This window comes from Erinaceus europaeus, chromosome 17, assembly GCF_950295315.1.
Source record: "Erinaceus europaeus chromosome 17, mEriEur2.1, whole genome shotgun sequence".
Lineage (NCBI taxonomy): Eukaryota > Metazoa > Chordata > Mammalia > Eulipotyphla > Erinaceidae > Erinaceus > Erinaceus europaeus.
This window is the reverse complement of record NC_080178.1, coordinates 48020552-48045654: the sequence shown is the minus strand read 5'-3', so window position 1 is coordinate 48045654 and position 25103 is coordinate 48020552. Positions and strand designations below refer to the sequence as shown.

The window sequence follows — 25103 nt, the reverse complement described above, 5'->3', positions numbered from 1 at the left end:
GCCACCCACTTTTCCAGTCACAGAGACATATTCTTTTTCTCTTTTTCAACACTGGATGTCCATGTTTGTTTTCCTTTTATTATGGTGGATGACATTGCTCTTGCAAAATCCACAGAGTCCCTGTTGGCAAGTCCTTACCACAAAGGATGCCATGGCAGTAGATACTCCAGCTAACCTCACCAGCCTATCCAAGTCTTCTCTTTCTGCTGACCTACCACTGCTGACTTCTTCTTTGCATGTTTATTGACTGCTCACTTCTCTCAAAATATTCCTCGATGTTCAAGGAACCTCACCTTGACTTCTAATGTGTATGCACCTCCTCTGTGTTTTGGTACAACACCATCCTATATTTTCATGTCAATTCTTCTCTACTTGGTCCTTGCCTCCTAGTTTTGCTTGTTCCACAGCTGACCCTCTATGAAGAGAAAAATTTCATCAGTTGGCGCTGACCAGAAGACCAGACGTGCTGTGTTTCTTCCCCTAGACATCACATCCACTGACTGCTTCCCTTAGACTTGCTGGTGGCACGCTAGGACACTCTATATATTTCTCCCATGAATTTTCTGACAAATTACAACAGGTTATAGACTCCACCACAAATAGTCTTGAGTCACTACAGAGCCCCTTATGAGACCCTTATTAGTCTTTTGTTAATGATTACCTTAAGGTCCTTTATTTTAATAAGATTACTGATTTTATAAAATGGCAGATTGACTCCTTGGCATCAAAACCTTTGCAAATACATTATCACAGACTTGATTTGGCTGACAGAGGCCTGGCTAAACCTGAGGATGACAGACCCCCTTTTCAGATGGCATAAAACTCAGAATTATGCATGGAGACATCCAACCATGGCAGGGCAAGGACACCAGTAAGGGGTAGAAGGCAAAGCACTGCAGGGGGAGGACCCTATCGTCCGCCTCTGAGTCCCCCGTGAAGCAAACCTGATTTGCATGGAGGTTGGTGTCAGCAACAAAAATTGTTTCCCTAGAAACTGTGGCTCTGCCTCCCCTCCCCAAAAAGACACCGAGAGCCTTATAAGATGCGGGAAGGTTGGTTTTGCACCCACTCCGCGGGAGGAATCAGGTCAATACTTCCTTCCTCTGGTTACGCCCACCAAACCTGCTGTTAGGGTCTCTGCTCCTCACCCCCATTGCCTGCCTCAATTTTAAATTATAAAAAGGGAGGATATGCCAGGAGCCATTTCTCTGCTTTATAGATGATAAGCTTTGAGACAACGGAACCCCTCAAGACAAGTGTTAATTCCCCCCTGGGCAGGCCATTTCCCCTCAGGTAAACCATTTATTAGTAATCAAGTGAGTCAACACAAGTGAGTCAACACACAGTTTGGTTCCTTCCATTTGTTGCAAGGAAAATTCCGCTTTGTAGTTTGCTCCCCCTCCTGTTGGGTAGTATACCACCTCCCCCTGGCTTCTGCTTAACCATATGCCTATATAGGGATTTACTGAACCCATTCAAAGCTTTGGTCTATTTACATAAATCACTTTTACATTTACATAAAGCACTCCCTCCAGGGCATTGGTGGTTCAGTGATAGGATTCTTGCCGGCTCTGCCCCCTCCTTGTCACACTCTGATTTTCACCAGTCACTTTTCTCTCCACCCTCTCTATATCACATCCTGTTTCCACCCTACTTGGAGAGTATAAAAACAGCTGCTCTTCTGATTAAAGACACTTGGAAATTGCTTTCCGGCTCCGAGAGTTCCAGAGTGTATCTCCTGCAAAGTTGGTGCGGCACGAGTTTCTGATCCCTCTCCCACGCAGCAGCCTAGATCGGCTCCAGTTGAGTTCTCTCCAACCCAGAGAGCACTAGCTCGGGAAGAAGTACCCTCAGGCTATCCCAGCACCCTCCCCCCTCCTCCAGCATTCCCTTTCCTTCCCCAAAGTCTTATAATGCCTGTATTCACAATAAAATGCAGCTTGATCAGAAACTTGTCTTGCTGTCATTCTTCGTGTCTCATGTTCCATCATTTCAGGTCTCATTGGATTCCTAGCACCTGTTCACCGCCCTGCTGGTTGGGGCACCCATTTCTCCCTGTGTGTCTCTCTCTTTCCTCTTTTTGGGAGACAACTGACAGACTAGATGACAGCGCCTCTTACCTTAAATTGTCGGCAAAAACCCAATTTCTAAGTAAGGTCACTAGGATTAGGGTTTCCACATGCCAGTTAGCTGGATCTAGTTCCTCCGAGGGGTTAGCAGGATATATCTAGCTATAGTATCACTCTCTAGCAAAAGTAACCCACCTCCATCCTCATTTATGGACTGCTAGGTCATGCCCCGGCACTTTTTATCCCATGTCATCCTCATTTTGAAGTCACTCTGATCATATTCCCAGAGGCTTTATTCACTAAATACAAAAATAAAAACAAAAACATAAGATGCAGACCAGTGCACTTGTATGTATGTGAGTGTCCTGGATCCAACAAGCTCACAAGTGCCCTGTGGAGGGTGATGGTAGGGTAGGCTATGGGTGTGGCGCCAGTGAGAAGACAGGTGTTTTCTGGCCCCACAGAATAAACAGTCTAGTGGGAGGCCATTTGCACTCAAGATGTGGCTTCCTAAATGATAACCTCTAGACAGGCCTGAGGACAGAGCCTGGTGATTAGCATGCCTGGCCTCTGGCGCCCTCTGGTGACTGTGGCTGTGTCTCCCATAGTGGGCTGTTCATCACCATTCATGACAAGGGCCACATTGCCACCATGCTCAACTTCTGCCTGAGGATGACATTAAGGTAGGGTTCTTCTCTTCTGTGCTGTTACTTTGTGGTGCACTGGGTCCTCTCAGCCTGGACCAGAAAGAAAGCCACCGCAGCACCAAGGGAAGAGTCATCCTGTCTTAGCTAAGACAGGCTCACACACCTGATAGGCCTGACAGAGTTAGAGTGGGCCAGAGAAAGGCTTCCAGGGATAGTGGGGGCTGAGGGTTTGAACCCATATCCTGTTGCATGGTAACCTTGGTTTTTCTGAAGGATGATGACAGATGGGTTCCCTACACTGAGCCTGCAGAAACCACAAATCCTCAGAGGGGAGTCAAGGGGTCAGAGTCCTACGCTGGCTCAAGTAGGCTGGCATCCAGAGGAGGACCACTGCAGAAGCATTCCCCCTGTCTTGCAGGTGTCGTGGTGACAGATGGGGAATGCATCCTTGGCCTGGGGCACCTATGGCATGTGCATCCCTGTGGGAAAGCTGGCACTATACACAGCATGTGGGGGCATCAACTTACACCAGTGCCTGCCTGTGATGCTGGATGTGAGCACCAACAACCAGGTAATGCCCCAACCTGAGTCACAAGGGCAGGGATGCTTCTGCCTCACGGCACCTCCTCTGCACAGGCCACATCGGAGAAGGAGAGAGAGAGACAGAGCGAGAGAGAGATGCCAGGCCAGGCAACATATGTGTCCAGCAGAGAAGTAGTTACAGAAGCCAGAACTCCTTTGTTGCCCCAAAAAGAATTTTGGTTCTTACTCCCAGAGGGGGAAAATGTTACGGGAAGATGACCTGAATTCCACTGGGACCTGAAATGTTTGTCACCAAGTATCTTTATTTCTATACCATCACTGAGAGGGAAGAGAATCTCAAAAACCAGAGGAAGTCAGGTACTTTTTTGCTTATCTTGGAGAAAAGGGGAAAAAGGGAGGACATTTGGAAGAAGTAATAGGTGTAGGTGTGACTTAGAAAGGAAGTGAATAAATAATTAAAATGAATAAAAATGGGCAAAAATATAACTACATACACACCTATATATAGACACACAGAGAGAGAGAGAGAGAGAGAGAGAGGTAAATATACTCAACCGACACCTATGACCTCAGAACTATAGCAATTTCTGCTGGAGAGGGATGGAAACACAGAACTCTGATGGTAGGGGTAGTATGGTATTAGACCCCTATTATCCTATGATTTTGCAGCACACTATTAAGTCACTAATAAAACATCAAATTAAAAGGAACCAGGAAAAGAAGCCAGACCAAGTAGGACAAGGGCCTGGCCCAGGTGTGAGCCCCCACACCACACAGGGATGCTTGGCACCAGGGGAAATTCAGGTGCTGTGATGACTTTACTCATTCTTCACCACCTCCTCCTTTTCCTTTCTCTCTCTCTCTCTTTCTGAAAAATGTGGTCCTGGGCAATGAAATTACCCATGCCTTAGTCCTGGTTCCAAAAAGCTAAAGTCATGGAGAACATGAAGAGAAGTGGTGAAAGTAGAATAGTGGTTCCCATTCTAGACTCTTTTCTTCAGTCTTTTTTCCACCAAAGCCATCCTTAAGGCCTAAGATGCCTTTTCCCAGCCACCAGAATTCAGCTGTTCTCAAGGTCATGTGTATTCTGAGTTCCCTCCCAAGTTACCTTTTGTCCTACTGTGTCATTGCTTTGTTTGTTTGTTTGTGTCTGTCTGTCTGTTTGTTTGTTTGTTTTGCCAGGGCACCAATCAGCTCTGGCTTATTGTTGGTGCTAAGGATTGAACCTGTGACCTTGGAGCCTCAAGCATGGGTTTTTTTTAGTATTACCATTAAGCTGTATCCTTTGCCTCCCTGCTGAAAGGTGTCATTTGATCAGATGCTGGGTGTATCCAGAGTTCCATAAAGAAATTCCCTCCCACAACTGGTTTCTCATCTCCTGGCAAATAGAAACCCAGTTCTAGCACTGAGTATCTACGGATCAGTGTTTGTGTTCCATCCTGATTATCTTCTTAGGATAAATTCTTAGAAACATAAGGCTGGGGGGATAGCACAGGGATTCTACACAAATACTTTCCTGCCTGAGGCTCTGAGGTCACAGGTTCAACCCCCAATCACACCATAAACAAGAGCTAAGCAATGTTGGAGGGGAGGGAGAAAGAGAGAAAGGAAGGAAGGAAGAAAGACAGAGAGAGAGAGAGAGAGAGAGAGAGAGAGAGAGAGAGAGAGAGAGAGAAAGAAATGAAGGAAGGAAGAAATAAAAGGAGAAAGGAAAAGATGGTCCTGCAGGTGTGGATGGGAGGGAAAAGTTAGGAGCTATGCTCCAGTGTCTCTCTTCTGTCTGTCTGTCTCTACCTCTGAACAAGTAACTAAAAGAAAAACAGTTGGGGAGAGAGGCAGGCAGTGGTGCACCTGGTTTAGCACACACTGCAGTGTGCAAGGATCTTGGTTCAAACCCCTGGTCCCCACCTGCACGGTAAAACTTCACAAGAACTGAAATAAAGCTGCATGTGTGTCTCTGTCTCTTTCCTTCTCTATCTCCCTCTCCTCTCTCAATTTCTGTATCTATCCAGCAATAAATATATAAAATAAAGTTATAACTTACAAAAAGGAAGAAAAACAAGTGACTGCCAGAAGCAGCGGTTTTGTTGTGCAGGCACCAAGCTCCAGGACCAACCCTGTGTCAAAATTTAAACAAAGAAACAATTAACTGAGCTGACCTCACCTCTGAATTCAGAGACAGTAAGGGCCATCAGTGGTGAGTGTGTGTGGGGTGTGGGCTTGGGTGGTTCCTGAGGCACATAGGGGAGGGAACCCAGCATCTAAAGTCCAAAGAGGGAAACCTCCAGGCCCGAGCTGTTCTGACTGGAGGCAGGCTTCAGGATGTTATGAGTGGAGGGGAAATGTGTCCTTCCCACAAAAGGTTCTAGCATTCAGGATGCCTCACCCCTACCTGGGGCCAGGTTGAGTGAGTGAGCAGGTCCTGTGGATACTGGCTGTGAGATTAATGAGGGGACATCTCCTCCCTGGAATGAGGGTGCCCTCACTCTGTGGAGAACTGCCCAGGGGAAGCCCAGCTAAGGCCAGTGAGTTTCTTGCTCTGTCTTGCCCCAAATCACATCGACCAGCTACACACACACACACACACACACACACGGAGCCAAAAAGAAAGATCCAGAAAAAGGAGCTGAAAATGTATCTGAAGGGACGAGTATGCTGAGGAGGACACATGAGACTGAGGCTCAAAGGGGCAGGAATGTGGTAGATGTTTGGAGAAGAGCCAGAGGGATGTCATCCAGAAATGCCCAGAGAGGTTGTCCTCTGGCCTAAATAAGCCAGCACCTCCCACAGTGCTCTGGCTTCTCTTGGGGCAGAGCACCCTGACACAGGATGAGGAACTGAATGAACTGCGTGTCTCAGTGGCTCTTCAGGGACTCTTCAAGAAGCTGGGAGTAGCTGCAAGTGCTGGGTTCAAGCCCCAGCACCACGTGAGAGCATCACAACACCAGGGGCACTTTATGCCTGGTGGACCAGTGCTGTTTCTTTCTGTTTCATGCCCCCACGCCAAACAAAAAATAGGGAGCAACAAGGCACTAGGGGGCTTGTCTGGTAGAGTGCACATGTTACGTGGCCAGAGGACCCTGGTTTGAATCCCAGGCCACTGTGTGTGAGCACCTGCAGGGGAGACACTTCCTGTGCAGAGGAGCAGTGCTGTGGAGGTGTCTCCCCTTCACTAGCTCTCTATCCCTTTCAGTATCTCACCCTTTCAACTCATTGCTGGGGTTCAGTGCCTGCACAGCTCCACAGCTCACAGAAGCTTTTTATTTTCTTTCCTCTAGATAAAGGGTGAGTGACAGAGAGATAGAGAGGAGAGACACAGAGAGAAGAGAAACCACAGTGCTGGTCCACTACTTGTGAAGTCCCTCCCCATCCACATTTGCCCACATGTTGTGGCTGAGGTTCAAACCCAGGACCTCTTGCATAGTAGCATATACTCTCACTGACTTCTCCACTCAGATACGGAATCCACTGCCTCATCCAGTTTGAGGACTTGGCCAGTGCCAATGCTTTCCGTCTGCTAAACAAGACTGAGAAAAGTACTGCATGTTCAGTGATGACATCCAAGGTAGGTTCTGCCTTGGGACTGAGTATCTGGGACTGGGTCCCTCACACAGGACCACCTGCTGCCAGCGTGCCACTGTGGCTCCACTGCCTAATGACTCAGGCTTCCCTGTGACCTGGGAGAGAGTGCTGGGGCTTTGCTAAACCACTGCTCCTTGGAGACCATAGCTGCATCCAGGGAGATGAATATTACATGACTGCATATATCTGTGACTGTACAAGGACGCAGGGTCGAGCCTCTGGACACCATATGGGAGCACCTACAAGAGGGAAGCTTCATGCAATGGAGCAGTGCCATGGTGTCTCTCCTCTTTCTATCTCTCTCACTCTTAATCTATCTCTGTCTCTTGACGTCTATCATACCATATATATATATATATATATATATATATATATATATATATATAATTTAGGCATTGAGCCCTATGAAGAACACTGGTGACCAAAAAAAGGAATGAAACATGTAAAGGGCATTCTAAATAATGCAACCAGCTAGTACAAGCTGGTAGTGAGCTACAGTTTCAGCCTCTCTCCACAGAAGAAGCTAACAAAGACCTGGGGCAGATACAGTAAATGTTTAAAGCACTTAATATATAGGGGTCCTATGGTGGCATGGCTAGTAGATCATACAGGTTATCATGCTCAAGGACCCAAGTTCAAGCCCCCAGTCCTCACCTGCAGCAGGAAGCTTCATGAGTACTGAAGCAGTATGGCAGATGTCCCTCCTCTCTCTCTCTCTCAACCATATGTCTGTCATGTCTGCATTTACAGGGAATGACGAACTATGAGTAGTGTGTCCCCTTTCTGGTGGCCTTGAAGACCCCAGGGGTTGGGAGGGGCTTCTAGTAGACACTGATAAGCACGACCTGGATTGGAAGTGCCAAGGAGGATCCAGAGAGGGGTCCTCAACAGTGGGGACTAGAAAGATGTCCCTAGGGCCTGTGACTGCAGATAGAGGACACTCCACAGGGACAGGACTCTCTGGGGAGCATCCATGCTCACTGCCAGTCCAGTGTCTGGGCATGCTGCACCAGATGTTCCTGCCTTTCTCTCTGGTCCCGGCAGAGCTGCCAGCATGCTGAGTCAGAACAGGCCAAGTAAAGCAGTCCGGGGGTTGAGGTTGGGAAGTAGGGGTGGGGGCCTGTGTCCTTCATCCTTGGGTAGACTCACTGCAGAATTTGGGAGGAAATACGTAGCTCTGACTCTGGGGACTACTGCTGGTCTGTCTGGGACCAGGAATGTCCCAGAAGACACCAAAAAGGGGGTGGTGATAGGAGAGTCCTTGCTGGAGTCCAGTAACTCTGCACTAGGCTGGGGAGAGGGAAGCCCACCTGGTCTTCCCTGGTTTCTCCCTGGTCCCTGTATCTATAGGGGTAGATGGGGGAGGGCACATCAGGTCCCATCACCTTTATGCCTCCCAGTGGCCACTTGTGGCTTCCATTAAGTGACCCAACTCAGCCTCACTGTGACACGGGGCTGACAATGGGCCCACAGGGACAGCTGGCCAGTCACTATGGCTAGCTTCCAACAAGCCCACCTTCTACAATAAATGGTTCAACTGGAGGCCACATTGGCTCCCTATTCAGCCCTCATTCCCTAGTTGATCTGAAGGGTTTGTCAGGTGACCAAGAATCTGGGGATTAGCATCCTGAAAGGACATTGCAGTGGTTTTGCAAAAGGGTTTTCACTCCTGAGCCTCTGAAGTACAGGTACAATCCCAGCAGAACCATAAGTTTGAACTGAGCAGTGCTTTGTTTAAAAAATAAATGGATAAATAATGAAATCCCTCTTGAATATACATATTTGAAATACACACATACAGATATATGAAGTATTGGGGCCTGGGTGGTGGTGCACCTGGTTAAGGGCTTTATTATCATGCGCAAGGACCCAAGTTCAAGTCCTCAATCTGTCGCTACCTGCAAGGGGAAAGCTTCGTAGGTGGTGAAGCAGTGCTGGAGGTTCTCTCTACCTCCCCCCTCTCAGTTTCTCTCTGCTCTATCAGATAAAATAAATAATGTAAATAAATAAATAAATGTTAGCAAGAAAGATAAACTACATATATATGAAATACATATACATATTTGAAAGAAACATGGTTAAGGTGGGAGGCTTTGAAGGAGACAGGCACAACAGCTCATTCAGATAGTGCACTCCTTTCTCCTGTGCACAACTCAGGTTTGAGCCCAGCCCCCACACACTGGAGGTGCTATGGTCTCTCTCTCTCTCTCTCTCTCTCTCTCTCTCTCTCTCTCTCTCTTTGTCACCAGGGTTATCACTGGGGTTCAGTGTCTGCCTGACTCCACTACTCCCAATGACCATTTTTTTCCTTGAGATGGAGAATGAAAGACTTCAAGGGAAGGAGAGATACCACAGTACTGTTCCACCACTTGAGAAGCCCCCACCCCTCTGCAGAAGCTCCCTTAGGGTGGCTGGGGGACTTGAACCCAGGACCTTATATATGGTAATGTGTACACTCTACAGGGTGAGCCGACTTCTGATCCCCCCTTTCTAAGTCCTTAATATGTCACCCAAGAGCCACCCCCAACCCCCATGAAAGTCAATGTTGGAGAAAAAAACAAACCTTCTGTTGTAGAGCTCAAGACTTGTTGTTCAGCCTTTGAGGTTCTGGGCTGAACTGTGTGTTGTGGGGGGAGTAACTTTTTCCTCCAAAGGCACCCCAGGGAGAACACCCAAAGCCAGCTAGGCAGCCAAGGGGTTGGGGGGCTCAGGAAGCCACATACACTGCTGGATATAGAGAGTACCAATGGTCAAAGGTCAAGGTGCTGCTCAGAAGTCTAGGAAAATTATATTTGGTGACCTGGGGGAGCAAATTGCCTGTCAGTAGAGCAGAGAGCACCTTGGCAGTGGATACTGTCAGGGTTATTCAGATTCCAGCCACCAGAGAGAACATTCCACTCCCAGCACCAAGGCCCTGCCTTGGGGCTGTTCTGATGATGGTCTTTGAGCCATCTGCTGGTCAGAGCACAATCCCTCCTCCAAGAGGCAGAAGGCTGTGCTGAAATAGGTTCCCAGGCTGAGGAAACCCTGGAATTCTTCTAGGGAAGATTTACAGGCGCTCAAAAAATCATCAAGTTGGCAGAAACACATCTTTAGACTCCAAGAGATCAACATTAAAGAGGGCTCTGGGGAAATACCTATCCAAAAAAGGGGACCAGAGACTTCTTTGCTGGATTTCGAGGGCCTATTGTCATTCGGGGAAAGATATCTCTCTTTTGTGTCATAAGATCTGTGAGTTCAGATTTGTGACTCCCTGACTTGGCTTTGGAAGTTTCTTTGAGTTGAGTATGATTTCATCAGCCCAAGAGACCTACTCCTACTAGGTCCCCAGACAATCTAAATGCTCTGCAAACCAAGCTGTAAATTCATGTTCGAATCTTTTCTCCCCTGTCTGCAGTAGTGTAAGGCCCTGGTGATCCACTGGGATAAAAATGTAGGCCAAAGACTGTGCTTGAGTCCCCACACAGCAAATCAATATAAAGGGCTGGTGTGTGTGTTTGGGGGGCGGGGTTTATTGGGAGAAAGAAAATCAGCATCCCCTGATCCTGATTTCCTACCTCTCCCTAAAGAGCCCCTCTTCTCTTCTGGTTCCCATTCACTGGTTTTAATATCCACAAGATTATCATTATTTGATCTGGTCCATTACTATGTTTGCTTCTGAGTGGGAGGGCTACACAGCAGCTTCTGTCTTTACATAACAGACTGTTAATTAGGTCTTCCTCAGTCTCTCTAGGAGCCAGCTGGACACACGGGGCACCCCCCACCCCCACCAAGTAGCTGAGCTCACTCTGCTCTGTCACAGGCACAGCCTCCATGGCAGTGGCTGGGATACTTGCGGCTCTGTGGGTCACCAGAAGCCGGCTCTCTAGCCATGTGTTCGTCTTCCAAGGAAGCGGGGAGGAGTCGGGGTTGTAGGTGCTGCCAGGAAATGGAGAAGCCTAGAGGCAGCCTGGCACGATGCCTCATCTGGACACTGCGCTCCTTTGACATGTGCACGGGCACTGCATTGGAGGAACATCCAGACCTATGGGCTTTTAGCACCCTCTCTCATTTGAGGATCCTTGCGTCTCCCAGGTGTGGAGGGAGGAGGGCTGGCTGCTGCCTCCCTGGGTCTGAGCCTGTCCTGTATGGCACCCCCAGGCTGCCCTGGGCATCACTCACCTCCTGGTCATGGCCCTGGAGCAGGAAGGCATCCCTGCGGCTGAGGCCACCAAAAAGATCTGGATGGTGGACTCCAGGGGACTCATTGTCAAGGTGGGTTGGCCTGGGGGCAAGACATGGGGTATCTTACAGTAGCTGGAGATGGGGTGCTCACCTGTGAGGAGGCAAGTCTGGCAGGCAGGAGAGAGAGGAGGAGGATGAGGGCAGGGCCTGCTCTTTATTTGGATTGATGGATTGATTGATTTTGCCACCAGGGTTACCACTGGGGCTCGGTGCCTACACTGCTTCATTAGTCCTGGCTGCCTTTTTTATGTAGAGAGGAAGAGATAGAGAGAAATAGAAAGGGGAAAAGGAGAGAGAAAGATAATTACCCTGCAGCACAGAGTGACCCCACTCAGATGTCACTTAGAGCCTGAACTCAAGTCCCAGATTCCACTAGCTTAGAAAACTGGGGAGAGGGACCCACAAGACTGTTCAAAGGTCAGAGATGAAAATGTAAAAACTGGGGCTAGGAGGTGGCACACCTGGTAGAGCACAAAGGTTCCCATTTGTGAGAACCTGAGTTCAAGGTTTCAAGTGCCTGGTCCTGACCTTCAAAGGAAAAGTTTCCCAAATTATAGAACAGGCTGAAGATGTCTCTCCTTACTCCCTTTCTGTCACTCTCTGTCTCCATGAAAGAAAGGGAGAAAAAAGAAAAGAAAAGGAGGAGGGAGGAGGAAGGTAAGAAAGGAACAAGGAAATAGTGACCACCAAGAGTAGTGGAGTTATGTAAGCACTGAGCCTGGGCAATAACACTACTGGCAATAATAATAATACTAAAGTATAAGTACCATGGACACCTGCATCTGAGAGCCATATATTTCAGTGGGCAGGGTGTATGCCTTGCCATGCACTTGAATCACATTCAAACCCTAGCACCACATGGGAGGGTGTCATTACTGGGAGAAGCTCTGATGCTGTGATGGCTACCCTTGTGTGTGTGTGTGTGTGTGTCTCTCTCTCTCTCTCTCTCTCTCTCTCTCTCTCTCTATTTCTCTCTCTCAGAAAGAAGTACAGAGTGCTCTCTGTGGCTCAAATGCAGCAACTCTCCCCAGGTTCCTCACAGCTACACCCTTTCTTTCTGTCTTTGCAGGGGAGGAGCCATCTGAGCCCTGAAAAAGAGACTTTTGCCCAGGACCATGCTGAGATGGGCTCCTTGGAGGAGGTGGTGCAGCAAGTGAAGCCCACAACCATCATAGGTAGGAGGGTCGGCCAGGCTCGGAGGTATTGAGACTCCATGCTGGCAAAGCTCTTTGCTCAGCCCACGTTTTTTGTTGAGCAGCTACTGGGTAAAAGTCTTGGGACTATGGGGACAGCAGGGGCCCTCCTGGCAGAGTGCACACGTGACCAGACTTAAAGGCCTGAGTTCAAGTCCCATGTCACCAAAGGGAGCAGCAGCAGGAGGGGAGATTCCCAAAGTTGGAGTTATTCTGCAATGTCCCCCTTATCTCTGTGTTTCTCTTTGGAGGAAATAGGGGAAAGGGGCCACTGGTGGAGGTGTGCAGACACAGAGTCCCAACAAGAACCCTGATGGCAAAAAATAGAATAAAATAAAATAAAATATTGTAGTATTGTAGGATTGGACTGAGAAGAGAGAGTTTGTGTCAATCACCTGATTATGCTTAGTGAAATAAGTAAGATAAAAGATATCTATCAGATGCTTTCCCTCAGGGACATGACCTCCTTCCATGAGCGCTCCATAATTTTCGCACTGAGCAACCCCACCAGCAGGGCCGAGTGCACAGCTGAGCAGTGCTACTGCAACATCCAGGTCAGAAGGCCCTTACCAGGCGGGCAGATGAGCCCTCCAGGGGAAGATGACCTGGGGCCTGGGAGCCTGGAGGAGGCATGGACATGACCCAAGAGCTGTGGGGCTGGCAGGCAAGTGGGTGGGTATCCAAGTGGACAGGTGAATGGTCAGGCAGGTGGGCAGCTGGAGGGCAGGTAGGTGGGCAGGCTGAAATAGGCAGGCTCTGGGACCTAGAGCCTGCATAATCACTTCCAGTTCCATCCATGTTGCCCCAAAGATCACAATGTCAAGTTTTTTTGGACGCAGAGTAGTATTCCATGGAATATATATCCTGGTACTTACTCAGCTTATCATTACATTTAGGCTGCTTCCACTCTTAGAAGACTCTGATGTGCTTCATGGATTCTTTCTGGACAACTCTGGGCATTCATAAGAACAGCTATATTTGACTAAATATTTATTTTGATGAGGGGAGAGAGAGAGAGGGAGAGAGAGACTGCTGAGCTCTGGCACATGCAAGGCATACCCTCGGGCTTGGGGGACCTGTACTCAACTGCTGGTGTCCCCCTGTTGTAGTGAGTGAAGCTGAGTGTTTCTGAGAGTTTAGTCAGTGCCAACCTCCCCCCACCCCCCACCAAGCCAAGGCTCAGACTTTGGCTTTGTTCTGGAAATGGCCAAACTCAACTTCTTTCTCTCTTCCCATTCCCTACTCCCCTCCCCAAGAGCACCCCACCCCACCCCCCCAGCAAAATGTCCAGGAGGTGTCAGAGCAGCACCTGTCACAGGGGAGACAGTACCCGCCCCTCAGCTCCATCAGAGATGTGTCTCTGAGAATCGCCATCAAGATGAGGACATCTGCCCTGTGACACTGGCAGGGAGGCAAGTGGCCTTCTCTGTGGCTTGCGGAGAGGAGGGGAGAATGGTGCAGAGGAAGCTGGAACTGTGCTACCTGGGCTGTCCCCTCCTTGCTTCCTGTCAGCCATGCTCTCACCCAGTGCTCCCACATATGTTTGTGCACACACAGGTATGGAAAGACATAGCTGCACATGTGTGTACATGTGCATCTTATGCATGCACATATGTGTTAATGTACATGTGTATACACAGAAGACTGTATGGAACCAGAAATGGAACCTGAGAGCCCAGGCCATAAGCGTAAATCAGAGTGGCCAGGTGGTAGCTCACCTCGTAGAGAGCACAGGTTACCTAGGTTCAAGCCACGATCCCCATCTGCAAGGGCATCTTCATAAGCAGTGGAGCAGTGCTGCAGGTGGCTCCAATTCTGTCTCTCCCTCTAATTCTGTCTCTCACTTCTATCTATCACTATCTCTGTCTCATTAAAAAATAATAACCACAGGGCAGAGTGGATCCATGCAGGCACTGAACCCCAGAAATGCCCCTGGTGGAAAAAACAAATGTGGAGCAGTGAAGTTATCTTTGATGATTCCAGGAATGCTGAGGACATTATTATATTGTTATTTATATTAATATACATATACATATATACCTTACATCTTTTTGTTGATTAAACCAATTTTTTACTGTTATGTTGGCTGGATAGTGGTTTACAGGACAGTTGTTGACACACGGGTGCAATCTCTCACCTGCAGAACACTCTCAATCTTAACTTAGGTCCTTCTGTTCCATCATGCAACAGAAATCCTCCCTTCAAGCTCCCCCACGGCCCTTTTCCCACAACCTTCCCCAGAGTCCTTTGCTGTTTTTGTGCAATACATGAAACTCAGTTCAATTTTACTTGTTTTCCCTTGCTGTCCTTGACTGTTAAGATCTGCCTGTGAGTGAGATCGTCCAGTATTCATCCTTCTCTTTGGGGCTGATCTTATTTCACATGATTCTTTCAAGTTCCATCCACAATGAGGAAAAGGAGATGACCTTGTCATTTTTCACAGCTGATCAGTGTTCCACCAGTGCTCCACTTTCTTAGCGACTCATCTGTCATTGGGCATCTGGTTGCTTCGAAACTTGGGTTGATACAAATAGTGCTTCTATGAATATACCTGAAGTATTTATTTCCCCAATCATTTTTAATATTTGCAATATTTGTTGGATAGAATCAGAAATTGAAAGGGAAGAGGGAGATAGAGACAGAGAGATGCCTGCAGTACTGCTCAATCACTTGTGCAGCGTCCCTCCTGCAGATGGGGACTGGGAGCCTGAGCCCTTGTCACTGGGCATTGTATCAAATGTGCTCAATCAGATGTGTGATTACCTGGCCCCAATTATTATTTGTGTTTTTTCATTTCCTAGAATTGAGGAGCTTCATAGTATATAGTCCTCCTAACTGTCCCTGCTCCCCTAGCTGGTGCCCTCCTTAGGGGCACACTAACGGCCGTTCATCCCCCACCCTGACCATCTCACAGGTCCTCACATATGCCTACAAGCACAACCTGGCCACTTACTGCCCGGAACCCTTGGACAAGGAGGTGTTTGTTTTCTCCCTGGTCTACACTCCTGACTACGACTCCTTCTCACTGGACAGCTACACCTGGCCTAGGGAAGCCATGAGTGTGCAGATGGTCTGATGCCATTTCTGCAGGGCTGGGGGCAGGGACAAGGGAGGGACACCCACAATACAGATGACCTCTGATGGCTGTCCTTGTCACTGTCTATCCCTAAACTCTCTGCTCAAGAGCAGATGCCCAGGGACATCTTGTCCCACAGGCCCTAAGTGCCCATCTTTTTAGAACCTCCCTCAACATCTGGCTTAAGGATTTCTCCAGACTTTCTGTTGCCAGCTCTGAACCTAAGCTTGTGAGAAATCTAAAAGCCCCACCTGGAGCTCAGCCCTGACAGTGCCCATAGCTGCTGGTGGGGACAGAAGTGTGCCATGTGGGGAGTCACTTGGACGGGAGGAGAGTGGTTCAGGACATGCAGCTGAGAAGTGAGAGAGCAGAGTGGTGGAGCAGTAACTAAAATACACGAGTCACAAGCATGAGATCCTGACTTCAATCCTTGACATCGAGTGTGCCAGTGATGATACTGCATGACACAGGAAGCAGACACTCAGGAAACCCCTGCTGCCTGCTCTGCCTAGAGCCACACTGCCATCTTTCAGCCACAACAGGCCCCTTTCGTGCAGGTCTTAGTCTCTCCATATCTCCCAGTGTGCTGACACTCAGTGTAGTGTCCCCAAAGCATAGCTCTGTCCCATGACTCCTGGATTCGGGCTAAAGATTCATGGGGGTTGGGGGTTGTTCCAGAACATTCATTCCTTCAGAAAAGTCCAGGCTTAGGGAGGCATGATCAGATTCACAAGCAACTTTTCTGGAGGAGAGAGGCAGAAAATAGCTCTTCATACTAAGGCCCTGGGTTCGAGCCCCTGTACCACATGAGAGTACCATGAATGGTAAAAGGGGTGGGGAGCTTCATGGTCAGGGGACCGGTGCTAGGGTAACTTTAGTCTCTCTCCCCCTCTGGACACAGTGGAACATTTAAAGCCAGGAGGCCTCTGAGCAATGGAATTACACAAGCACAGGGCCTTGGGTTCCTTACCATTAGCTACAGAAAGTTGTTACATGCAGGGACCCAGGAGGGAGCTGTGATAAAGCCTTGATGCAGGAGGCCCTGAGTTGGAGACCTACCATTACATGGGAGCACCCTGGATAAAGGCCAGTGGAAGGCTGGCAGAAAAGCTTCCCTGAACAGACCCTGCTTGGCCCTACACTCAACCCTGCTAGAGCCCAACCCCCACCACACTGGAGGAAGCTGCCCTACTGGGGTCTTTCCTGCTCTCCCTCTGTCTGAAAGAATTCCCTGGAGGGCTGAAGCCTTGGATTGGGCTCCATGGATGGTGGGACAGTAGTTTGATCTTGTCTTCTCTCTAAAACATACAGACTTACAGGTTGTCCGAGGAAGGTAGCTCAGTCACAATGAGCAGGCATGAGGCCCCTGGATTCCACCTCGAACAAGGCACCACATTAGACAAAGAACTATGGACTGGAAAAATAGCTCACTAAAACAGTGTGCTGCTTTGTCATGTGCATGACCCTGGTTCAAACCTGGCACCCACAGAATTGAGGGAAATTCAGTGCTGCTTCTGTCTCTCAAAAAGTCAGCCCATAGTGGTTAAGTCTTGATGAGAAAAAAAAAAAAAAGATTAAGAGCAAGCAGGCACATAGAAATGCTTTATTATTTTAACATAAATTCCAAGAGGAGGTTGTGCTTTTTTAGAAAAGGACGGGGGTGACACACAAGGAGGGTACATGCACAAGCAGGAATACACCCCAGGCGAGGTGAGGCTGGGTGCCTCTTCCCCAGCTTCTTTGGCAGATGCTCTGGGGAGCATGGACTGGGTGCCAAGGGCATGAGAATAAAGACAGCACTGCATAGCTAGGGGGTAAAGCTGGGGTCCCCCTCCCCAGCTGCCCTGGAATTGAGTGATATGGGGTCAAGGGTGAGCCTAGAGGACAGGAGGCTGCACTGGTGGACAAGAAGGGTTGGCTTGGACTGAAGGGAACTGGTGGAGTGGGGGGAAGGAGGTTGGTGGAGTGAGGTGGAATGGAGAAGGTTGGAGTGGGAGGAGAGAGGTGGTTGGGAAGGGAGTGGGTTTGGGGAGTGGTAGACTGGGGGAGAGTGAGGGGAATGGGGGGTGAAGTGGGGAGGGGTGGGTTGGGGGAGGGGTAAAGTGGGGGAGAGGGAATGGAATGGGAGAGGTTTGGAGTGGAGAGGGAGGGGTAATGGGGAGGGGGTAGGTTCAGGGAGGAGTAGAGTGGGAGGTGTGGGATTTGAGGGGGGGAGGGGTGGGATGGGGATGGGCTGGAATAGAGGAATGGGGAGGGTTGGGCAAGGGGTTTAGACTAGGAGATAGGGAAGTTTAGTGGGAGGGATGAGAGTGGTCTGGTGCAGGCTGGAGGTTGAGGTCAGATGCATAGTCCAGAGTTAGGCTGGGAGCACTCTCACCAGCTGTCCTGAAATCAGGGCTGTGAGGGAAAGGGATGTGGGGGCGGGCGGGTGTGAGGGCAGCGCACCACAGCTCAGGTGAGGCTGGGTGCCTTCACCCCTGCCACCTTGGCAGCAGGTGCTGTGAGGTTGAAGCTAGATTGATGTTGGTGGTGTGGGTGGAGGACAGCACTACACCCTAGGTTGAGGCTACATAACTCCTCCCCACAGCTGTCACATTATGCTCTGGGGTGCAGGTGGACTAGGGGGAGGCTGGGGGTGATCAGGCACACATGGATTCACAAAAGGTGGGAGGACAGACACAATCTCCTCCGCAAGCTCCCAGATCGCATCCTGCTGGAGTCCCAAGACAACTGAGAGGCGAGGATCGGACTCTGGCATCACAGGAGCATGCGATACCCTGGCAAGTGTTTGTTATAAGGCCAGAAGTGGGTCTTGCCCTTGTTGGACGGGTCTCGCTGACACTGTCTGCAGTGTTTGTAGTCATTACACTGATCCAAAATAAATAGTTTGTCTGGGGCCCTGCAGGGGAGGAAGCACAAGTAATAGTGAGAGGCCTTCCTCAAAGCTGTGAAAAGGAGACAAGGACAGTGACCCCCCCCCAACTACCTGTTCCCCTTGCCCCCAGCCTGCCCTTCTCCTCTCACTCACTGCCACAAATGACGGCCCTACATGGGAGAGGGGGAGGAAACACCTTCCACTAAAATCAAAGCATCTTCTCTAGAACAGATTGTATCCCAGTGGGAAAGCTAGCATGGCAGTTGTGCAAAAGACTTGCATGTCTGAGGCTCTGAGGTCCCAGGTTCAATCCTCTGTATCATCATTAGCCAGAGTGAAGGAGGAGTAGAGAGAGGAAGAAGAGTAGGAGGAGAGGAAGGAGGAGGAGGAGTTATCCATGGGTCACCTAGGATAACAAGTCGCTAATTGGTCATTTAGAATACTTGGGGCTAGGGAGATAACATAGTGGTCTGCAAGTGACTTTCACTTCCTTTTAAGTTTCAGTTTAATTCCCAGCTCCACTATAAGCCTGACCAAAGGTCCAGGAAAAAAAAGTTTGGCATATTGAGGCTTTGCTAATATCTGAAGGGATAGGCTCCATCTGATTCTGCAGGTTTTTCACATTCTCAGTCAGGCACATGTTAACTTTCCCCATTGGCAGATGAAAATAAGACAAAAGATCATCAGACTTTCCCAGGCTAGCTGTCAACCTCCATGGCCCTAGGCTCTGCTCCTGGGTGGTGAGTAGAGAGAGACAGGGCTGAGGAGAGGGGACAGGCACCCTCTGGGAGGATGGTCTTGTTTCCTGTTTCCTGCTGGGTGTCCCACTTAGTATAGCACCCATTACCCATGACTCCATTCCTAACTGACTGCCCATTTACCCATGATTCTTCAGCTCTGCTCTTAACACTCCATAAGCCTGGGTTGGAAAATAACTCACTGCTTGAAACTTGTTATTTCCAAAGAGAAATGCCCCACACTCTGTTCCCCACCGTCCACAAAAGGAAAACAAAGGTCCCTTGAGTAGAGGCAGAGGAAAACACAGTTGGTAGACATTTAGCAGGCAGCACAGCTGTCCCCACACTAAACCCAGACTTCTGTCCTCCATGGAGTTCCCTTGGCAATCCCCACTCATTTGCATGAAGCTCTATAGACCCACAGATCAGAGGGGAGGAAATGGGGAGAGAAGGCAACTTGCAACCCCAGAAGGCAATTACTTGTCAAAGGCCTTGGCATCTTCATCTCGCTGATGCTTCAGCACAACATCTTTATCCCATTCTTTTCTCAGGTGTTGATTGATGGTGTTCCTTCGATCCTCTTCTGCACATCTTTCTGTTAAATGCCTGGAGGGAAGGCAAGAGTCTGACTCCATCCACTGCCACCATCTCCCGCCTAGTCCTCTCTCCTTTGGATTCAGTGGGAAATCTGGTTTTGCTCTCACTCTTTGGAATAAGAGGTAAAGGTGGAGTCCAGATGGTGGGGCACCTAGCTGAAGGCACACATTGTAGTGTGCAAGGACCCACGTTCAAGCCTCAGGTCCCCAACTTCAGGAGGAAAGTGCAACAGGTTTCTCTCTACTTTTCTACCAATCTCAACTCAAAATAAATAAATTTTTTTTCAACAAAAAAAAAAAAAAAGAAAAAGAGTCAATAACATGAGCAGATAGAGTGAACCCTAGTTAAGGGGTCCAGAACCGCTTGCTTTCAGCCAAAACCTTGTTTCTGTCAATGAATCCCCACTCAAAAGCTGTTTGTTTCCTTTAACTCATCTAAAAACATATCTCTTGGATCTACCCTATGATCCTGCAATTCCTCTCCATGGGATATATCCTAAGGAACCCAACATACACATCCAAAAAGATCTGTATACACATATGTTCATAGCAGCACAATTTGTAATAGCTACCAGCAACCCAGGTGTCCAACAGATGAGTGGCTGAGCAAGTTGTGGTCTATATACACTATGGAATACTACTCAGTGATAAAAATGGTGACTTCACCATTTTCAGCCCATCTTGGATGGAGTGTGAAGAAATTAGGTTAAATGAAATAAGTCAGAAACAGGATGAGTATGGGATGATCTCACTCCTAGGCAGAAGTTGAAAAACAAGATCAGAAGAGAAAACACAAGTAGAACCAGAACTGCAGTTGCTGTATTGCACCAAAGTAAAAGACTCTGTGGTGCAGTGGGGGGAGAGTCCATGTCCAAAAATGATTACAGAGCATCTAGTGCAGTTTGTATTGTTATGTGGAAAACTGAGAAATGTTATGCATGTACAAACTATTGTATTTACTGTTGAATGTAAAACATTAATCCCTGGATATATACTCATCCCATAAGGTGGCTTGTGACATGCAACAGCCTCAGAAGTTGACAGGGGCGTAGAGATGAGAAGCAGGCTGGGGCGAGCTAGGGTCATTCATGACTCTCCACCTGTCCACACATGTTTCTACTAAGGTCGGTGTCAAGGGGTGGGGGAGGAGAGGGAGAGAAAGGAGGAGAGGATTATGGTGGGGAAGGAAGGGCCAGGCCCCTTACTTTTCTTGGTTTTTCTGGAGCATTTCTTTTTCTTGCTGCAGATTTTTTATGTGGCTGAGGATAAGCTGTCTTTTGTGGCCTGCAGCGGCTTCCACCTGCTGCTTCATGTATTCAATATTTCTCTGCCGCTTCTCGGCCTCCAGGGTCTTCTCATTCTGCCCAAAGTTGGTGAAGGTGCCCATGGGCTCATAGATGGGCAGTCTGGAAGGCCTGTGTTTCAGCTGGAACAGAGAGAGCCAGTGTGAAGTCTGCAGCATTGGGGTATACTGACAGACCCACTGTTTATAGGAAGGAGCCAGGGCACCCAAACTCACATGAGGAAACCTGCTAGGTGGGTGGGGGCCCAGTATTCTACCCTCCACACACCTATGTTCAGAGTGCTAGGAAGCAGTGTACAGTTCTCAAAATAGCAACCCGTCCACTTACCTGGTATTCCAGTGCTTTCTTATACATTTCTCTCTGCTCAAATTGATGTTTCTTCAGTTCAGCTTTTTGTTCATCAATCCTGATAATTGGAAGAGGAGGAGGTGAGACCACAGTTTATTCTAATGGAGACCAACATCATCAAAACACACCCAACAAGTTACAGTGGGAATAAGTTCCAAGGAATTAACAGCTGGCACTTCCTTCTGGAAGCCTCCATTACACCTGATTGAGACGGGCCTTGGAGCCTGGTGGTGTCTTATCTGGGAGAGCACACATGCTGCCATGTGTAAAGACCTGAGCTCAAGGTCCTCACCTGGAAAGAAGATGCTTCACAAACAGTGAAACAGTGCTGCAGGTGTCTCTCCTGTTCTCTCTCTCTCTCTCTCTCTCTCTCTCTCTCTCTCTCTCTCAGTCTATCAAAGAAAGGACTGTCAGGTTTATGGCCATACCACCCTGAACACACCCGATGTCATCTGATCTCAGAATCTAAGCAGGGTCAGACCTGGTTAGTACTTGGATGGGAGAAAGGACTGTCAAAAATAGTGAAGTGTCAGGGCACCAGGCCCCAAATAACCATAGTGGCAAATAAGGAAGGAATGGAGGGAAGGAGGGAGGAAGGGGGAGAGAGAGAGAGAGAGAGAGAGAGAGAGAGAGAGAGAGAGAGTTTAGCTTTATGGAGGCAGGAATTACCTCCATTTGGGGGAGTATTTCCCACAGCAGTTTCCTTCACTTCTCTCCTAACCTCCTCCCTGACTCAAATGTTCAGCCTCAAGCCATGTGCAACAAAACACTCTCTTTCCTCAGAAGTGGGAAATGAGAGAAATGTTCATCCCTGTCTGAGCTACAGAAGAATGGCAGGTATGAGTATGTTGAATGCTTTCCATGATGGCCTGAACCCTGCTTCCAGTCTGGGCCCCCACACTCCTGACCTTGGCTCCAGGGCCCCCAAGAGACTGATGATAAACCTACACTGGGAAGGGTCCCTGCCTCAGACTGGCCCCTTCTTCCTCTACTAACACCACTGACCACAAAGCCAAAGGCCATGGTGCTGACTGACAACTGTGCCTGGCCACTAAGGCTGTCCTGACACTAAGCATGGTGGCGATGACGGGCTGCATGGGGATCCTGGTTGGCTGCCTGAGATGTGCTGAAGCACTAGCTGTGCTGCCCAACCCTTCCCCACCGGAGTCTCCCTGCAAGTCCACCAAAACTCACTTTTGTTTGAGTTGCAGCCGTTCTAGCTGCTCCAAGACTTCCTGGCTTTCTTTTTTTTTCTTGGCCAGTTTACTATTGGCATCTATTTGTTTAAGAAGGTTCTTAGTATACTCATTTTTCTTTTCAGTGACAATAGCAGCACTTTCTGGTCGGTTCTCAAAGATGTATGGATTCTAGGATGAAAGAGGAGCAGTTCATTTCTTTGAGCTGAGCAAGAAAGCAACTGATGGTCTAGGAAAATAGCTGGCTTATACAGTGACTGCTTTGTCGTTGGTAAGACCTGGGTTTCAGCCCTGCGCTACCACACTGAAGGAGCCTCAGTGCTGTGGTTGCTTTCTACATCTATCTAAAAGAAAGAAAAGTCATTTTTCAAAGTGCTGATGAAGCAGCTACATGTTGAACTCACCTGCTCCAAGGTGACTCTGAGCAGAACTGACCAGAGGTCACAGGTCTTTTTTTTCTTCCCCATGGTATGTGTATGTATGTATGTATATGTGTGTGATGTGAATATGTGTGTGTGTGTGTATGTGTGTGTGTGTGTGTGTGTGTATGTGAACAATCTAACCCCAGGGCCAAAGGTGTGCAATCATAGGTTCTTCTACTAAGCTCTACCCTAGGCCCAAAGCCCTGCATGGTGAACAAAGGCAATACAGTGGACTATCTATCATGTCCAAGAGTTCTCAGGTTAACTAGATAATGGTGTGAAAAAAGGATGATTTAGGTAGATAAAAAAAGAAGCCAAAGTGACTAAAAACATGAAAATGGTGGTGAAGCATATTCACTACCATCTGTAATGAGGTTTCTCGAAACTTCTGCACCTAAAGCTCACCTGAGGGTCTTACACCTGTGGAGACCTCAGTTCTGGGGGTGTGGGGAGGGGCCCAAGATTCTATGGATTCTATGAGCTCCCACTCAGAAAGTAAGTGTCACTCTTGTAAAGCCCACTGGAATACCTTTAATCTGCCCTCCAGAGGGTGGGTTCAAACATTCCCAGACAGGGTTATATGCAAGTGAGAGGCAGAAACAATTCTTACAGAAAAGTGGCATTTCTGATTCCTCTGTGATTTTATAGCATCTGCGACACCAAGGTTATATGCAGCATTCTTCATGCATTCTTCTTTTTCTGATTTTAGTCTCAACTTTGCAAGGAAAAAGAAAATAAATAAATAAAACCAACAGACACTGAAAATGTCATTCTGTTTCTGTGGCTACTAACCTTTCTCTCTACAAAGACTGTGTTTCAAATGAGTCCAAACTGATTGGGCTTTTCTATGTTTGTTTTGCTCCCTGACAAAATGTTTCCCAGTCAAGACCTTTCTTTTTCAAACCCAAGGCCTGATGGGTCAAGCAAGCCAAGCAGAATGGCAGCTGAAAATGGTGGCTATCTATGTTCTTCCCTGCACTCATGCAGCAGAGAAGAGTAAAGGCATTAATCCTCCAAACCCCTCCCCAGGGCATTTATATAAGCTGTGAAGAGATCAAAAATTAGCTTCAGCTCCTAAACATAGTGCACCAAACAAGACTTTAGTCTGTTCCTGGAAACCTGGCCATGACCCAAACTTTATTCTCACATGAAATGCCTGATTTGGCACACTGCCAGGGAGACATGCGCAGGACATCTGCAGTGGCCTTGTCTTGTCTGCTGCCCCTACTGCACCACCTCTCAATCAATGCATAACACTACCTGGTCTTTGAATGCAGTGTCCTTGTTGTTCATTATCTGGTATTGATGTAGAAATTGCTCGTCCTGTTCTTCTTTGTTCTCGACTTTAGAATACAGTGCACTGTTGGCCTTAGTGCGCTGCATACACACGTAACAAAGTTCCTACAATGACACCAAGGGTCTGTTCCTATCTTTTGCTTTCTTATCTTCACACTTCTTCCTGTGCCTCCCCCATGACTGGATTTCTCCAGTCTCAGGAGTGTGTTTGATAAAAGGACATTTAACAGCGATTGGCATGATGGGTTTGATAGGCTGAGTCCTCGGGTTGCAGGAGTGGCCACAATCCCACTTGATGTGCAGGGTCTATGTTCACTCAGAACCCTTGTTCTCCCAGCCCTGTTTGTGTTCAGTGGCACCCACCCCCATCATTTGCTTGTCTGAGGAGACTGGTACCTGTCCTGCTCTCTCATGATCCCTACAAGTTGTAGTCTCAGAGGTCTTAGGTTCTGTTTTGGTGTTCTTTGATGGACTGGGTGGATGTGGCACACTATAAGAAAACAACAACAGGGAGTCGGGCAGTAGCACAGCGGGTTAAGTGCACATGGCGCAAACAAAAGGAGCGGCCTAATAATCCCAGTTTGAGTTCCTGGCTCCCCACTTGCAGGGTAGTCGCTTCACAAGAAGTGAAGCAGAACTGCAAGTATCTATCTTTCTCTCCCCTCTCTCTGTCTTCCCCTTCTCTCTCCATCTCTCTATGACCTATCCAACAATAAAGACAACAATAACTACAACAATAAAACAACAATGTCAGAAAAAAGGAATAAATAAATAAATAATTAAAAAACAACAACACAATTTCACATCTAGAGTGAAATTAGAGGCAAATATAGCCAATGGAAGACAGCTGAGTGGTTCTCTTCTGAGCTCTGCATTGTATAGGTTAGTGACCTATGTGTCTGATAACCCTGGATTTCAATCTCAGCATGCTTGTTTACACTTGACTTTTGAGCATTACTGACTGCACTTTCTCAGGCATGGGAGGTACAGTGAAC

At 48.2% G+C, this 25103-nt stretch overlaps 2 protein-coding genes and 1 pseudogene across 2 annotated transcripts; 1 reads left to right on the top strand and 2 right to left on the bottom strand.

Moving 5' to 3' along the window:
* Positions 1-3149: 3149 nt before the first annotated feature.
* On the top strand, positions 3150-15334 carry LOC132533750 (NADP-dependent malic enzyme, mitochondrial-like; annotated as a pseudogene).
* A 5380-nt stretch (positions 15335-20714) lies between these two features.
* LOC132533997 (coiled-coil domain-containing protein 81-like) lies at positions 20715-21348 on the bottom strand. Its single transcript, XM_060177421.1, has 2 exons — positions 21174-21348; positions 20715-20968 (listed from the first exon to the last, which is right to left on the bottom strand). Exons 1-2 carry the CDS (start codon positions 21198-21200, stop codon positions 20744-20746), a joined length of 252 nt encoding a protein of 83 aa, XP_060033404.1. The 5' UTR covers positions 21201-21348; the 3' UTR covers positions 20715-20743.
* A 1036-nt stretch (positions 21349-22384) lies between these two features.
* Positions 22385-24270, bottom strand: LOC132533749 (coiled-coil domain-containing protein 81-like). The gene is made up of 3 exons (XM_060175789.1): positions 24073-24270; positions 23423-23527; positions 22385-22561 (listed from the first exon to the last, which is right to left on the bottom strand). The coding sequence occupies exons 1-3, from the start codon at positions 24193-24195 to the stop codon at positions 22385-22387; spliced, it is 405 nt and encodes a 134-aa protein (XP_060031772.1). The 5' UTR covers positions 24196-24270.
* Between the last annotated feature and the right edge of the window lie 833 nt (positions 24271-25103).